Genomic DNA, 16803 nt, shown 5'->3' with positions numbered 1-16803 from the left:
TTAAATCAGCGTTATATCAATTTCAATAAACATCATACTAATATTTTTGTATGCGGAAGAAAGTTTGCAAAGTGATTAGAAGATTGTCAAAATTACAACTCTCTAATCAATAACACACTTACACAAGGAAAGAAATCAAAAATAATTATAACCAACCTTATCTTTAACAAAATTCATGTTTCTTATAGATTTAATAATAATAAATAATATTAATACATTTTCGGTACTTTTTTCTGTTCAAAATCCATTTTTTTGTTTAACTTCATTAATCCAACCCCATATGTATTTGTGTTTGATGTAAAGTCTAGCTCTGATTTAACATATCATTTACAATGAAACGGTGTGAAACTTAATTTCTTTAATTAATATCAAATGTTGTTATAGTATAGACCAAATAAGAAAAAAAGCAAGTGAAATTAATAATATCAAGTCTAATATAATCCCAAATTAAATTCAAATACTAACAAAAAGAGCCACTATTTTTTACAGTTTTCAGACCAACTCGTAAATTTTATGAAATATTAGATAGCTCGAGCTCATATTTGAGAATATAAATCCATTCGATGTCATTGTCAACTAAAGTTTTTATAACACAATTTACGCTTGAGAATAATTGAGGACAGAGATCAAGCTGTGAGAAACAAAAAAAGAGATGATTGTGGGGGAAGGAGAAAGATACAAACAATTGGAATTATGTGGAATCTAGTTTCCAGCGTAAAATATGCACTGGCCATTGCTACATCAAATCACCTAGCTAGATCCAGAATAATGCAAAAATGAAAATCCTAAGAACCTAACCAAAGAACCAGAGGGTGCAGAAAACAAGAACCCCCCCACCTTGGACCAAGTCATCACTACATTTGATTAGTTAATAATACACACTGCTACTACACATCCATGACATCCTAACACCATTCCTACAAATAATATTTGAAACAATCAATAAACCATCAAAGCTAATTTCCTCATGATTACGTTGTGAAGAAAGTCCAGAGCTTCTTTTTTATTGAAGCTTCGCCCGGATGCTCAGATTCAGATTCTTCATCTTCATCATCTTCGTCGTCATCTGCAACCGCCGAGTCCCCAGCCTCTTCAGGGGTGCCATTTACCTCCTCACTCAATGTGGCATTTTCAACCAAGTTTCTTGCTGTATCAGCATCACCATCCCCAGTGTACGAGACCAACTCCAACTGCCAAAAACACAAACCCTTGTCAGCAAAATTCACATATATACCACACTGTTATAAGCACATTAAGGATTTAGAACAACTATCAACGTTTATGTGATTCACATCCACAATGAGTTTTACAGCACTGACCTGTTCAAAGTGTGTACTTCCGCCATTTTCACTAGCAATACCGATTACACTTGGACCCTTTAAACCATCATCCTCCTTATCTTCCGAGTCGGCAACAGACAAGGTTTTGGCATTTACAACTGTGACCCCACTGTTTACATATAATGCAAAATTATGTTATTAGCAGCAAACAACTTCAGAAAAAGTAAAAGTAACTTGTCAAGTATAATAAATTGTGTGACATGTCAATTATGTAAATGCATGCACGTCTCCTCCTTTGGGATCCTAAAAATAAGCCAACAGCCAGCAGAAGCTGTTGGATAAGGTATGCGTGAAATGCCACCTAAATGTGTGGGACAGTAGCTATTTGAAAAATCATGGCTTGCATAATTAGGTAGTCATTAACTATATATGACAGATTGAAAACTAACACTTTAGGACGTCGAAGATTATATCGGTTTTCCGCTGGAGGTCGCCCAGCAGTAACTTTTGGTTGCCTCTTCCTGCGTTTCCCAGTTGTGATACTATCAGAATGTCCCTCATTCTCATCAGCATCACGCTCACTAACTGTATTTTGAGAAGTGCGAGTATTTCTCCGCTTCCGTGCATTTCTTGAAATTTGCTTATCTACAAGACTGGACTCATCACGGCTTTCAGCCTTCAGATGGCTAGAATCTTCTGTATCATCAATTAGGTCCAAGGATTCCCCAAGTATAGCCTTTGCATCCTGCACAACTGCCTTTACCGAGCGTGTCCTAGTAATTCTGGGCCTACCTCTCTTTTGAGTCTGACGAGACGGCTGCACATCAGAAGGCTGTATTCCTTCATGAGATTCTGGTGCCTGACTGTTGATGGTGCTCTGGTCATCCTGTCCAGCTTCAGCCTCTCTGATGCTAGAATCCAATTGTATCCTCTGGACATCCACTATTTCATTTCCATTTCCAAAAGACAACTCCGGTTCATGTGTCATAAAATCTAATCTTTTTGATGGTTCTGCCATGTTTCCAGAGGAAAAAGGAGCATCCAAATTTTGTACAGCAGCAGAATCCATCTTATTGCCTGGAGAAAACCTAAAAATCTTCGATGTGCATTTGCGGAGCCAGGATACCGGGGATACTGAACGAGATGCATCTGGAGACATATCAGTCTCTTGCACCGAAATAGCAGCCGTATTATAAGTATCATGTCCAGTAGCTATATCAGTAACCTGTCCTTTGTCGCGAAGGATATCTGCATTTTCAATATCTTGTGAAGATATTAAATCAGAAAGCACAAACTCGGAGGTTATTTCGCCACAATTCTTGCAACTCTTGTGTTGTTCAACAAATACAATAAAGCGCTCTTTTTCTTTAATAAATTGTTCCCTGTGATCCTTCAATTTCTTGCTTAGACCATCAAGGTTATTGATATCAACTCGCATTTCGAGTTGTTGCTCTTGGAGATGCTTTTGATTTCCCTCAATTTCTTGCCTTTCCTTTTCTAATCTAATTCTTTCTAATTTCATCTCCTCCATTTCTCTTTTAGCTAGATCTCTTAAGAAATTAATGTTCCTCAATTCTCCTTCCTTCTCTTCCTCAAACAATTTCTCCTTTTCTTGCAACACCTTTTCCATTTCCTCCTGTCTTTTTTGCATATCATTCTCAAGTTCACTCAATTTCAGCTCAAATTCATGCAGCACCTGTTGTCTCTCACTAAGAGTTTTCTCAGCTAGTGCAGAGCGTTCATGCTCCATATCAGCCTTAAAAGATTCTTTGGCAAGTTCAAGAGCTTCCCTCTCACTTTTCACATAGTCGTCCACAGCTTGTTTTTCATTCCTTATTCTTTCTTCTTCCAAGATTCTTTGCTTTTCAAACTTTTCCTTCTGTTCCAAAATCCTCTTCAACTCTTTCTCAATCTCAGCCCTTTTCTCATCGAGATCTTCCCATTCCCTCTCAAAATTCTCTTTTTGCATCTTTAAATCTTCAACCTCCTTCAGAAAGAGTTGTTCCTGAAGCCTGCACTTTTCTCTCTCTTCTTTCAGTTCAGATTGCAAATGGACATACTCAACCCTCTCTTCTTCAATTACTTTGAGCTGATCCTTCTCTTCGTGAATCTTCAGTAGCTGGTCTTCATTTGCAGCTTTTATCTTCTCAAGTTCAGCCTTAAGAGTCAAAAGATCTTCTTTCTCAGAATTTAATTGCTGTTTCTCATTGTCCAAGCTCTTTTCCTCAGATTTGATGGTCTTCTCTCTTTCCTTCAAAGCTTTGGATTTTTCCTCAAACTCCTTCTCCTTCTCCTTAAGTTTATCTGATCTTTTATCCAATGCCTGTTCTCTTTTTACAAATTTCTCATCCATATGTTTGACTTCAGCTTCTTTCTTTTCTACTTCTTTCACCTTGTTTTTCAGTTCCTCGTCAAGAGATTTCCTCTTTTGGGCAGCTTCCACTTCAAACTCATGCTTCTTACCTTCCAAAATAGCATTGTGATCATCAATGAGCTTCTGAATCTCAACCTGTTTACATCGGGCGCAAAATCAAATGATAAGTACCTTGGCTAAAAATACAAAAAAACCAAAAAAGTCTCAGTCCCATCAATGAAAAAAATCAAAAACTGGCACAAAACTGATTGGTGTTTCTTGTTCAAAAACGAGGACCAGAATTGAAGATTAACAGACTGCCTTTTGTATTCATCATTTTCAAACTGGATTTGAAATTGAACCAGAAATGGAAAAAACTAATAAAACGAGAGAGAGGGTTTGGTTGGTGCAATATATTATCTAAACAAAAATTTAATAAACTACCATGATGTTAAGTACAGCTGAAGCCTGAATGCAAAAACTAAAATTAAATGATATCCTAATGTCCAATAATCTAATTTATTTGATTAAAAAAAACAAGATGTTATCCACAATTACATTAGATGTATTGAAATATTAATTTAGTTTTCAAATTGAAATGAATTTAAAAGGTCTAACATATCTATGTCTTTTTTTGGTAAAAAAATACAGTCTATTTTTTTTGAAATAAAGATTTCTGAACTAAAGCTAGGCATGCTCTTGTTTGGAAAATCAGTGAATCTAGAAAAAGCACACTACTACGAAACCTGTGAAAGACGAAGCACAAGAACATGAAAATATCAAGCACTTGGAACCAGTGATCATAAGAGAAACAAACGGTACCCAAATTTTTCAGAAAATAAGTCTATCACAATGGAATTGCAAGGACTCACTTTTTCTCTAGAATTCAGCTTTTCTTCTAGTACATGTAACTCTTCCTCTTTCATCTCTAATTTCCTTCTTACAGTGTCAAATTCCTGCCACAATTCAGACAAATATTTTAACATATACATAAGTCAAAAAGGCAAAAACCACTGAGCATGGAAAGTAATGTGCCTTCTCTTTAAGAGTCAGATTAGCCAGCCGGATGCTCATGTCATCTTCTTTCTTTTTCAAGGTTGTATTTGCTTCATCAATCTTCTTTTGCATCTCTTCAAGGTCTTTCTCTTTTTGCTTAAAGATCCTATCATTATCGTTTGCCCTCTCCTCTCTTTGATTTATTATCCTTTGACCTTTAGATAACCTTTCTTCTCCCTCTTGTAATTTCCTTTCCCATTCTCTCAAGTCCTCCCTTTGCCTGGAAAAAGCAGAATCATGTGCTTCTTTCCTGTGAAATGCAGACAGCATAAAATTGTCAGCAATTTGAACTTCAACAAAAGAAAAGGCAACTAGAAAAATATATAGAACAAGACAAAAAGAACAATGATAATAAGTATCAAGAAAATACTCTTGAATGAAGGACATGCGCTCCCTACGAAGAGCACTTTCTCGAGATTCCACCTCCTGTGATTTCCTATCAAGCTCTGAACTTTTTCTACTCACTTCAGCAAGCTTGGCATCAGCAGCACGTAGTTTTGACTCCACCTCGAGAGACTTTTCTTCAACGCTAATGATCAATGCATTTGCTTCTGCCAACTTTGAATCAGCAGTAAATTTAAGCTCAGCATTTTCAGATCGCATCTCACGTACTGCTTTCTCCAGCTGCAGAACCACAATTTTCCAAAATTATTCAGGGAACCATATATCATTGAAGTTTGCAGTTGAAAATTAAGCAAATCCTTGCATATAACAGATACTTATTACACTAGAAAAGTACATTTGAGTGTGTTACTAAATTAGGAAAAAGGAACAAGCCTTACATCAAGCACGCACTGTTTCTCCACACCCAGCACCTTCCTCAAATTCTCCTCTCGCCTCTCAGCATCAGATATAGCAATTAAGTGTGCTGCTTGTTCTCGCTTCAACAGATCTGTAACTTCTGTAATTGCTTGCTTAAGTTCTTCATACTTAGAAGACCACTCTTTCTTCTCAATCAAGAGAAGCCCCATATTGTACTGATAGTCGAACAGCTGAATATACAGACACATTAAATTAGCAAAACAATGTAGCAAAACTCAGTCAAAAGAAAGTAAGAACTAAAAACCGTTAAATAGTCGTAACCTAGGCAGCCCAAAATAATTATATGAAACTGTTGTTGAAGATCAAATTGCATAGTAATCAGTGCTAAAGCTCATGTGACATAAAACCAAAATCTTGAAGCAAACATTATTTATATTCAAATCACCTTCGTAATTTTAACCGGTGTCCTTTCCACTTTAGTTCCATTCTGATTCCGAATAAAAAACAAATATTCATTTGCATATTCTATTTGATGATTTAACATTACCAAGAGATGAGTTTCCGCAATTTAAAAATTTAGTTGTGTATAAAGTGCTCTACACATTTTAAGTTCTTGTGATGTTTTTTCAGGCTAAAGTCAGACAGAGAGGTAAGTGCTTATGTTAATATAGTCCCTTTCCTAAACAAGAATCTCAAACCTTCTATAACGAGTTAAAGACCAAGAGTCACTTAAACTTGGAGATTAGATTATTAGATGGATTGAAACATTCATTAGAGCCTGATCTCGTTCTTCTCATTCTCTTTTTCTACTTAACTTTCTCTTTTAATCTTCTGACTTAACACATATTTCCCCCAACAAAAAGTTATATGAACTACTTTTGATCAAACTTCAATACTTAGAAAATAAGGAAAGCCCAAACAATCTACACAGTTCTCATTGTTAAAACTCCAATAAGTCTTAGCCTGAGATAAGCACTCTTCCCACAATTATTCAAACTTCCTGCAACAACACTCCTTCAAATAATATAGGCTCCATACACAATACTAATACTACTATATGCCTCTCTAAGAAAACGCATAGTTATAACTTAAAAACAGTTACCAGCAAGTTAAATGATGGCATCAGAAAATATAAAATGCTCAAATCAATTATGATAATCTTCAAGACCCTTCTAAACATTTATTTAGATAAATGCAAAACCCAAATAAATAAACCTACAAATCTGCTAGACTTTTACACATCCAAGCTATTCCACAACTCTTGCTTTGTTACTCAATTTCACAAGAATTACTATATTCTAGAAATTCAAAAACCCACTAACACAAATCAAACAAATAACAAAACCCAAAACACAGAATTCCAAAACAATGACCAAAAATTGAAATTTCTGAACAAAAAGCCAGATAAAAAGACCAACCTCATTTTCAAGCTTCGAAATTTTCTCGACCAATCCAATATCATCACCACTGTCGAATACAGTTCCCACCCCATTAGGAGTCACTGGTTCAGCAAAGGCCACAGTCTTTCCCTTCAAAACACTGCCATCTCCAGCGTTCATATTATTTACCCCATTCGGGTTCGACCCAGACCCGGTTTTATCACTCCGCGGCGTGAGAGACCACCCGGACCACACTTTCCTTTGTGGCGTAAACATAGTTACACGCTCCGCAAATCTATAGATCCCAAAGTTAACGTCATAAGCAAAAAACTCTAAAAAAAATTAAAAGAAAACTTCCAACAAATTGAGTGCCTCTCACTTCAATCAATTTCCAGATAAACAAAAGACCCGAGAAAATTGAAGATTAGAGTAAGTGAAAGTGTTCAATTTTGAAAAATTAGAGTTAAATTTTACTGTGAAAACCCTAAGACCGGACGTCAACCGGGTTCCTAAAATCCGGTGGAATTTAGATTTGGAGTCCGATAACGTCTCGAAAACGAACTTTCTCTCTTATTTTATTTTTAATTTGGGTTGGGTTGGGTGTGCGCGGCTCTGGTCATCATGTGTTTTACTATCTCTAATCGGGCCCTACAAGCACTACTTCCCTTTGCCAAATTACAAATTTGCCCTTAATTTTGTAAATTTTGAGGATGGTTATGAGGGCACTTTGGGGATTAAATAGGTGGCTAAACTGGCTTTTGAAGATGGTGGCTTGTTGTTTGGTATTGACGAAATTGGGCTTAAGCTGAAGGAGTGAGATGAGGGTGAGATGAGGGTAATTTGGAGATTGTATAGGAATGTGGGAATATTAGATGGAAATGACAAGCTGGAAATAGAAGGGGATGATTGGATTTGAAGATAGTGTGTTTTGTCCCATGTGCTCTTTTCATTATTCTACTATTTTCTCTCTCCTTTGGTCTTTACCAAAGTAATGGGATAAGAACAATCAAATGTTAACAAAATCCAATTGAAATATTACTTTTATTCTATTTTCAAGTTTGATGTGCTAATTCTTCGAAATATAAAATGTAAATAAGTAATTATAATTTTTTAAAAATGAAATAAAACCAAGTTGTTTAATATTATAGAATTTTTTTTTTGTTTCTATTTAATTTTTTGGTGAGAGATTTTTAATTAAATTTTGATTTTGTATATATCAAACTTTTCTTAAAGCATCTCTACTCTAGTGTCAAAATACCTCATAATGCTATAATTTAGCATTTAATATAAAAAACACATCTCCATTGCACTTTTATTTCATGTGCTAAATTTAGCATATGCTAAACATTGTGTCAAATTTGTTAGAAAGTTTAGCATATGTCAAATTTGTTTATATCTAAATTATTTACAGATTTGCCATTAATAATGATAATCACTTATAAAATTATAAATTTAGCATTTAGTTTAGCATTTTGCAATGGAGTGAATTTCAATAATATGTAATATATATAGCATTTTGTCTTATTTTGTGCTAAAAATAGCATAAAGATACAACAGGCAATGGAGATACTCTTAGAAAATAGCGTCTTTTATTTCACGGTTGAGGGTTTATTTTGAATCAGTTGTTGCTGGTAGCTAATAATTATTAATTGATACTGATAACTGAAAATTGATCGTCGATAATTGATAAATAATATTTACTCCCTCCGTTTTTTATTTAATTGTCCATTTAACCAAAATTGTACATATTGAAAAATGGATTGTTTGTCTTAAAATATAGGAGTAAATACTAATATAATCCTACTATGTAATATATATTTTGTAAATTGAGTTATAAAATCATTTATTAGAGAGGGATAGATTTAAAAGATAATAACTAATGTTATAATTTATATCATAAGAAAATTTTAAAATAATTTTATATATTATATATATTATACAAATTATATTGCAATAATAATATTATCGACTATCAGCTAGGGATGGAAAAAATAAACGTTGAAACCGATTAACCAAATCAAAACTGAAAAGCTAAACTGAAAAATGTGATTAATCGGTCCATGGAGATTGAGTTTTTTAATTTTAATTTTTTATGATTAATAATTCAGATTTAAAATTTATTGTTTTAAAAATCGCGGTTAACCGGTCTATAAATAATATGTATTTTTATAAATTATTACTTATAATATATATATTAAAATAAAATTCATTTTCTAATCTACACATATAAAAATTCTAAATTTAAAAATATATGCAACAAATATTTTATTTACAAAATATATTTATATTTTATGAGAATACATACATAAAAATATTGTAAAAGAGCTTTATTTTTCTTAATAAAATATTAACTCGATCGCTTTATTCTTTTTTTATATATATATATATATATATATAATTTGAAAATCTATAGCATGTTCTTTGTTAGTTAGAAAAATTAAATAGAATGAAGTTAAAGTATTATTTTTTTATACTTACAATTTTATTCTATAAAATTTATTTTGTTTCAAGTCTAATTATTTTAATAGTTATATGGTTAAAAACCATAAAATTAAACCCTTTTAAATTTTAGGTTTAGGTTTGTAATGTTAAAAACTATTCTATTATGGACCAGTTTACAAATGACCATCATGAACCGGTTAATCGGTCTATGCACATTCCTACTATTAGCTGTTGAAAAAAGCTTTAAAATAAAAAAAATTCACCAACAATTGTTGAAAGTTTATGGATAATTGTTGTAAATTTACATCAAATACCCAACTGAAACTTTTGAAAAGTAAAAGATAAGAGCGTTATTGAAAACTTGAATTAAAGGTCAATTCAATTTGTATTTTTTGATAAAATCACTATTTCAAATGATAGTAACAATTATTTTTGTTTTATTTTAAATTTTTGTACTCAAAATTTATACAATAATTTTTAATTCTAAATAGATATAAAAAAATAATTTTTAATTCTAAATAGATATAAAAAATCAAAATGAAATATGTTTTGTCATGCACAAACGGTTTCCATACCCCCGTGATACCGACCTAATAATATTCGAACTCCAAGCATCGCCTAACGAATGCTATGCTCGCCCAACGAGTCTCCAAATCTCCCATCGCCCATGTCTGTCTCGGGGGGACTCATCCAGGTCTGCCATCTAGGCAACCTCATCCACTCCGTTCCCTGACACCCACTACCCGGGATAATCGGGAACGTGCCTTCACCATTATCAATAATCGTGGGGCAAACCCACGATTTACCAGATAACCACCGCCTTAAACTCATTATAAAAGGAAGCCACCGAATGCTGAGAAGGGTAAGCAGAAATCAGACTTAAATACTCTTACATTCATTTACCTACCAAAAAACCCTCTCTGACTTAAGCATCGGAGTGGCTTTCAGGCTGAGCAAGCCTGAGGTCCTTTGAGCTTATATTTGTTACTTGTGCAGGAAAAATAGTACAGGCGACCCCTTAAAGATCGACCTGTATCATTTGGTGCGGTGAGCGTGGAACTTATTAGTTTCGTCGTTCCTTTTAGATACTTTTCAGAATTTGCTTTTTCAAGAATGGATCCCCCACAAGATAATACTCTACCAGCTACCAACCGAGAAGACAGGGAAACAGAACCACCGGCCCTAAATCTGTTTCCCCCGACCAGCGAAGAAGGAGAAACCAACGACCCCCTGGCGATAAGACAGACGATGCCTCCGATAGCCATAGCACCTGATGAAGGGCCAATCAACAACCAAGCAATGTTCAAGGCTTTCCTAGAAATCACCAGTCTACTCAAAGATATCAAACAGAGTATCTCGTTAAAATCGCCAGAACAGGGATCAGCGAAATCACCAATACAGAAGTCAACGTCAACCATGGACAAGGGAAAAGAACCAATGCGAGAGGAAGATGCCCCTGAAAATTCCGCAAGGAAACAAAATGCCCCCATCGTAATTCCAGACGAAGAACGTTGGATGGATGAACAACACACCCTCAAAGGCGGAGAAGAGCATCTGGAGGAAAAAGTCCGCCAAGTCATGAGCAGGCTTGGAATAAGATGTGAAGACGTGGACATCTCTCTTCGAAGTGACTCACCACTCGCAGATTTCATCATCTCTCACGAGTTCCCTACAAAGTTCAGATACCCCCCAAATTTGGAGTCGTACGATGGAACAGGCTGTCCCAAGAGCCATATTCACAAATTCCAAGCGGTGATCAATGTTCAGACAAACTTGGATCACGTACTATGCAAACTTTTTCCTACTACCTTAAAAGGTCTGGCGCAGGAATGGTACCAGAGTTTAAAGCCAGGATCAGTGCTGACGTTCAAACAATTCTCAGGACTTTTCCAGGCTAGATTCGTAGCATGCATCCCTCAAAAGAAGCTATCCACAGATCTGCTGGCCATCATGCAATGGGAAGGAGAGACACTCAGGAAGTACGTAGAAAGATTCAATAAGGAGGCGATGCAGATAGAAGACCTGAGCCAGGAGATCGCCTACACAGCATTACTCAATGGAACTACCAACTCCGACCTACGAAAGGAATTATTGGCTAAATCACCAAAATCATTTACCACACTGATGACCATCGCACATACACAGATCAGGGTGGATGATGGCCAGAGAGAAATAGAGAATCGCCTCGGACGGGTAGAAGAACGAACGTTTGCAGAAAGAAGAAATGGGGACAGATCGCCCATAGAAAAGAGGTTCGGAGAAAAAGGCAATGACCATTTCAGAAACAAAAGGAAAAAAGACGAAGATAGGCGATATACGCCCCTGAACACAACCAGAACCAACGTACTGTTTTGGGTAAAAGACAGCCGAGAGAAGGTCAGATGGCCAAGGAAGATGAACGTTGCATCGGCCAGCAAAAGAGACAATAGCAAATACTGTGAATTTCACAGAGACAACGGCCACACCACAGATGAATGCTGGCACCTGAAGGAGGAGATAGAGAAATTGATAGAAAGGGGATCCCTTTCCCAGTTCGTAAAAAGGGACACCGAAGCCAGAGAGACGGAATCAGAAAGAAAGAAAGAGCGGAAAGAAGAAATCGCCAGAAGACCCAGACCAGAGCCAGCAGGCGTGGTTAATGTAATAATGGGCGGATCGACCGGAGGAGACAGCAATACTACAAGGAAGAAAGCTGCAAGAACAGTCTACTCGGTTAGCCCAGGTGCACCGAATGCTAAGAAATTCAGAAGCGTATCTTTTTCGGAGATCGATAGTCATGGCTTATCAGTCCCTCATGAGGACGCCCTAGTTGTCAAGGGGCGACTCAACAATTTCGAGGTATCTCGGATGCTCGTAGACACGGGAAGTTCGGTAAACATGATCACGATGGAGGTGTTCGGCAGAATTGGACTCAAGAAAGAAAATTTGACACATGTCACTACTCCACTAGTGGGACTAGGAGGCAAATCTGTACAGGTGGAAGGATCACTGGAGATAAACATCCAACTGGGGGATGGAGAGATCTACAAAGAGATCCGAGCAGAATTCATGGTGGTCAATATGGATTTCGCATACAATGCAATTCTCGGAAGGCCACTCTTGCACGATACATGCGCATCCATTTGCATGAGGTACTTACTGATGAAAATCCCAACCAGAGAAGGCGATGCCGAAGTCAGAGGATGCCAAAAGTCAGCCAGAGAAGCATACTTTACAGCTCTCAGGAAAGTACATATAACCTTGCCAGTACTAACAATGGAACCTCCAGAGAAGAAGGAAAGGGCGGAGCATTATGGGCGAACTGAGAAAATCGAATTATCCCCAGGAAAGGAGATAGAAGTGGGAGATGAGCTAGAAGAAGAAATCAGACGATCTCTGACCGAAAACCTCAGATCGCTTGGAGACTCCTTTGCCTGGACAACAGACGAATTGATCGGAGTAGACCCGGACGTCATATGTCATCGGTTAAACATAGCGACCGACGCGAAGGCAGTAATACAAAAGAAGAGAAGGCACTCGCCCGAAAAACAACTCGCCATCGCAGAAGAGATCGCCCGGTTAAAAGCAGCAAACGTGATCAAAGACGCCTATTACCCCAAGTGGGTAGCAAATGTGGTGATGGTAAAAAAGTCCAATGGCACTTACCGAATGTGCGTGGACTTCACAGATCTGAATAAAGCATGTCCCAAAGATAGTTTCCCACTTCCACACATTGATCAGTTAGTAGACTCCACAGCAGGTCACGCCCTCTATACATTCCTAGATGCCAAGGCGGGATATCACCAGATACCCATGGCACCTGAAGATCAGGAGAAGACGGCCTTCATAACAGACCAGGGATTATTTTGTTACAAGATGATGCCCTTCGGTCTGAAGAACGCAGGAGCCACATATCAGCGGCTGGTGAACTCAATATTCAGAGATCAGATAGGAAAACACATGGAAGTTTATGTGGATGACATGATTATCAAGAGCATCCGAGCTGAAGACCACCCAACAGATGTGAAGATAGTCCTGGAGACGCTAAAGAGATACCAGCTAAACCTAGAAGAAAACGAAGAAAAGCTCAGGAACAATCTAGATCTCCTGGTTGAAAAAATCAACAGATCAGACATCAGGATGGAAGCCTACAGACAAAAGATGGCCAAACATTTCAACAGCCATGTAAAGAAAAGAAAATTCAAACTAGGCGACCTAGTCATGCGAAAAACCGAAGTCAAAAAAGGAGAAGCAGGAAGCGGAAAACTGCAGCCAAACTGGGAAGGACCTTACACCATCAGCGAGGTCATCAAAGAAGGAACATTTAAACTCACCAACTCCATGGGAAGAATCATACCAAGGACATGGAACGCCAACAACTTGAGGAAAATTTAGTCACAATGGGTCGCCATCAGACATGATTAGTTACTTTAAGAAGTAGTATAATTAGTCAAGCAGTGTTCAGTTTCAATATTGTATTTCAATTCCTCCAAGTGATGTTTAATCACAGCATTATTTCAATTTCTACAAGTGATATTTCATCACATTACTGTATTTGAATTTATGCAAGTATTTTAATTTACCCTTGCTCGGACAAGGAATTTCCACAGATATCATCTCTTTACCATAGTTGCTGATTACTTAAAATATTTCCAAAGAGGAGAACTGACGAGTTCATTCCCAAAAAAGGAAAATACACAGTCCAAATATATATATCGCCTAAAATAAAGAGAACATAGAAGCTAACTGTCTCAATAATAAAGAAGGCAAAAAAGATATATATTAAAAAGAAGGCAAATGCCCCACAGAAATTACAAAGGAAAATAAAATTCCTAACAAAAGAAAAGATACAAGTGTACAAAGTGCATAACAAAAAAAAAAGAAAGGAAAGTTCTTTCTATACAAAAAAAAAAAGGGAATCTAAAGCTTGATGATCTCTGGCTCAACCTTCTCCGGGGCAGCCTCCTTGTTCCCCTCCAAAATATTGGGGACAGATAACCCCTCCTGCGAATCCCGCCTGGCTGAAGAAGAAGCATCGACATGAATGTTGCCAGAACGGGTGGGAGAAGGGACATCGGCAAGGCTAAGAGGATCGGACCCTGGAAGGATAGACTCCAGGTCAGAAGGCCGATCCAATAAGTCCAGAGCAGCAAAAGGCCGCTCCGAAGATATAAGCAAGCCGAAGTCCTTCTCCTCAGGACTACCCCCCAAACCGGGAACAAGAGGCTTCTCGCCAGCCTTGGCAGGTTCCTGGACCCCTTGGGCAGACTGTTCGGCAACCTCAGCAGCACCTCCACCATTTTCAGACTTGATGGAGACAAACAAGTCCTGGGGAGAATCTGGCTCACTCTCACTGTTAACCCCCTCGGGAAAGCCATATAAGAATTCAACGTCCCCATCAGGATGACGCTCCAAGTAGGTACCCACGATGGCTTCAGTGAAGTCAGTCAGATCATTGGCTAGCTGGGCGGTGTTACGGCGACGCCTCTCCTTCTCACGAATCAGCCTGCCTCGCTTCAAATAAAGCCTCTTCTCAGCAACTGAGACTTTATCGTTAAGGGCCGTGACGGTGGTGTCGAACTCCTTCTTGAGATCGTCATAATCAGTGCTTTTCAACACCACCTCTGCCGCCAGATTTTTATTTTCCTTCTTAAGGCGGGCGACCTCCTCAGACAGCACACGCTGCTGCTTCACAGCACTCTCCCTCTCCCTGGATAATCTATCAACGTCAGCACGAAGAGAGTCCAGCTTCTGAGTGCACCCGCCATGTTCGCTGCGAAGGGAGTCATACTTTCCCTTCAGCAGCTTGTACTCCGTCTTCAACTTCACCTGCATCTCATCGTCGTTAAGACGGTTGGAGCGGTATTGACGGATGGCATAGGCAACCTAAACATAAAATAAAACTGAGTTAGAAAATAACCATCACGGGAAGGAGAAGGCAAAATGCTAAAGATAGAAAATAATCACCTTTGCCAGGTTGGAAAAACAATCGTCCATCAGTACGTGGTCCGGCCTCTTTAAATAGTAGTCAACGTCCGAAGGGCAGCAGGAACCCCGGAAGATGTCGTGGGCAACGGCAGGACAACGTACAGTGGCATCGGCCCCATACTTCTGAAGGAGCAGGTCGACCTGAGTCACCATCACATCCCTCTTAGGCCTTTTCATCGAAGGTCCCTCCCCCTCAGTATCTTCGCCCCCTGAAGAAGGAGCTCGCCTTTTGCTGCCAGTCGAAGCAGCCGGGGCAGTTTGGGGAGCCGGAGGAAGGGGTCGGGAAAGCTTCTCCTTCGCAGGAACCTCCATCTTATCCTTCCCCTTACCAGTGTAAGAGGGAACAGCAGGAGGAGGAGGGCCAGTGACAGGTTCCTTTATCTGGAAACCCGGCAGCACCACCCTAGGAGTGGGAGCAGAATCATCACCCTTCTGAGAAGAAGGTGGCTTGCCTCCAGCCGTAGAAGGAACATCGCCTCCTTTCTTAGCAGGCGCCTTCTTAGCCTCAGAAGACGGCTTGGGATCAGCTTGGGGAAGGGCCTCCCTCTCTCGAGCCTCTCGGCGAGCTCTCCTGTCCTCCATGACCTTCTGCTGAAGTTCCTTGAAGTTCGGCACTGAAAAGTCAAAGGAAAGAAAATTCAAAAAACGCTTCACAAAAATTAAAAGGGAATAAAAACTTCATGGTACAAACAAGGTACCAGAAGGACTAAGAGGCATAGAAGAAATATTAAGAGGGGAAGAAAGCAGTGGTTCGCCCATATCAGGGAACTCGTCTCCATTATCGGGCAATGTCTCCCTCTTGTCCTCACTCTTCTTCCTCTTTTCCCTTTTTTCACCCTGCACTCTCTTATTTCTCTTGGAGGCAACACTTTGGTCCCAGCCGAAGTAGGAACTTATCAGATTCACTACGTGCACCTTAGCGCCACCTCGAAGCAGACGCAACGTCTCTTTATCAACCTCGCTCAGGTTCGCCTTTTCCAACTTAAGGGGCCCTTCCACAAAAACATTCGGAATGGAGCCCCAACCCCCTTCCTTCTTGGCGATGACGAAGTTACCTTTCCACCGCTTCAAAGAATTGGGAAGGCCAATGAAGGGAGATCTCCCGGGTTGCAAGTAGAAGAACTCGTCGCTTTTCTTCCTCCCCAGAGAATAGATCGCCCTAACAATCTCGTAGCCCACCTGTCTCTTCAGCTGGAGACCACGAATAAAAACTCCGGTCAAGTGACGATGGGCATTAGGATGGAGTTGACCCAAGGGGATCTTAAAATTATCGAACACTTCTTGGGTGAAGAGATCGAGTGGTAGCCTCAAACCCGCCTCAAAATCGTCAACGAAAAGCAACTGTTCATCATCCTTCAAGACCTGGCTCACAGCCGAACCCTCAGATGGAATCCGAAGGCTGATGAAGGGGGGAATTTCGTACCTCGCCCTAATCCAAACTAGGGCTTCTTGACCCAGACTGATAGGCCACTCAGACAAGGGCTTTTTCTTACTAAAAGATGTCCCAGAGGAGACTTTACGTCTTTTAAAAACAAAATCCTCCTCGTCTCCTTCGTCATCACCC

General features: G+C 38.8%; 1 protein-coding gene across 1 annotated transcript; it reads right to left on the bottom strand.

The window, feature by feature from the left end:
- Positions 1 to 664: 664 nt before the first annotated feature.
- LOC126679573 (protein CROWDED NUCLEI 1) lies at positions 665 to 7429 on the bottom strand. The gene is made up of 8 exons (XM_050374623.2): positions 6870 to 7429; positions 5472 to 5681; positions 5060 to 5313; positions 4669 to 4939; positions 4506 to 4589; positions 1730 to 3789; positions 1320 to 1449; positions 665 to 1190 (listed from the first exon to the last, which is right to left on the bottom strand). The coding sequence occupies exons 1-8, from the start codon at positions 7104 to 7106 to the stop codon at positions 972 to 974; spliced, it is 3465 nt and encodes a 1154-aa protein (XP_050230580.1). The 5' UTR covers positions 7107 to 7429; the 3' UTR covers positions 665 to 971.
- Between the last annotated feature and the right edge of the window lie 9374 nt (positions 7430 to 16803).

Source organism: Mercurialis annua, linkage group LG4 (genome assembly GCF_937616625.2).
Source record: "Mercurialis annua linkage group LG4, ddMerAnnu1.2, whole genome shotgun sequence".
NCBI classification, from domain to species: Eukaryota; Viridiplantae; Streptophyta; class Magnoliopsida; order Malpighiales; family Euphorbiaceae; genus Mercurialis; species Mercurialis annua.
Note: the sequence above shows the minus strand (reverse complement) of the source record. Positions and strands in the feature narration are given on the sequence as shown.

Excerpts from the sequence above, each read along its gene's own strand:
- LOC126679573 (XM_050374623.2), bottom strand. The coding sequence starts at position 7,106 with ATGTTTACGCCACAAAGGAAAGTGTGGTCCGGGTGGTCTCTCACGCCG. Across the intron at positions 4,590-4,668 it reads ATCTGACTCTTAAAGAGAAG|GAATTTGACACTGTAAGAAG; the intron begins GCACATTACTTT and ends GAATTGTGGCAG. Across the intron at positions 1,191-1,319 it reads GAAGTACACACTTTGAACAG|TTGGAGTTGGTCTCGTACAC; the intron begins GTCAGTGCTGTA and ends TGTTTTTGGCAG.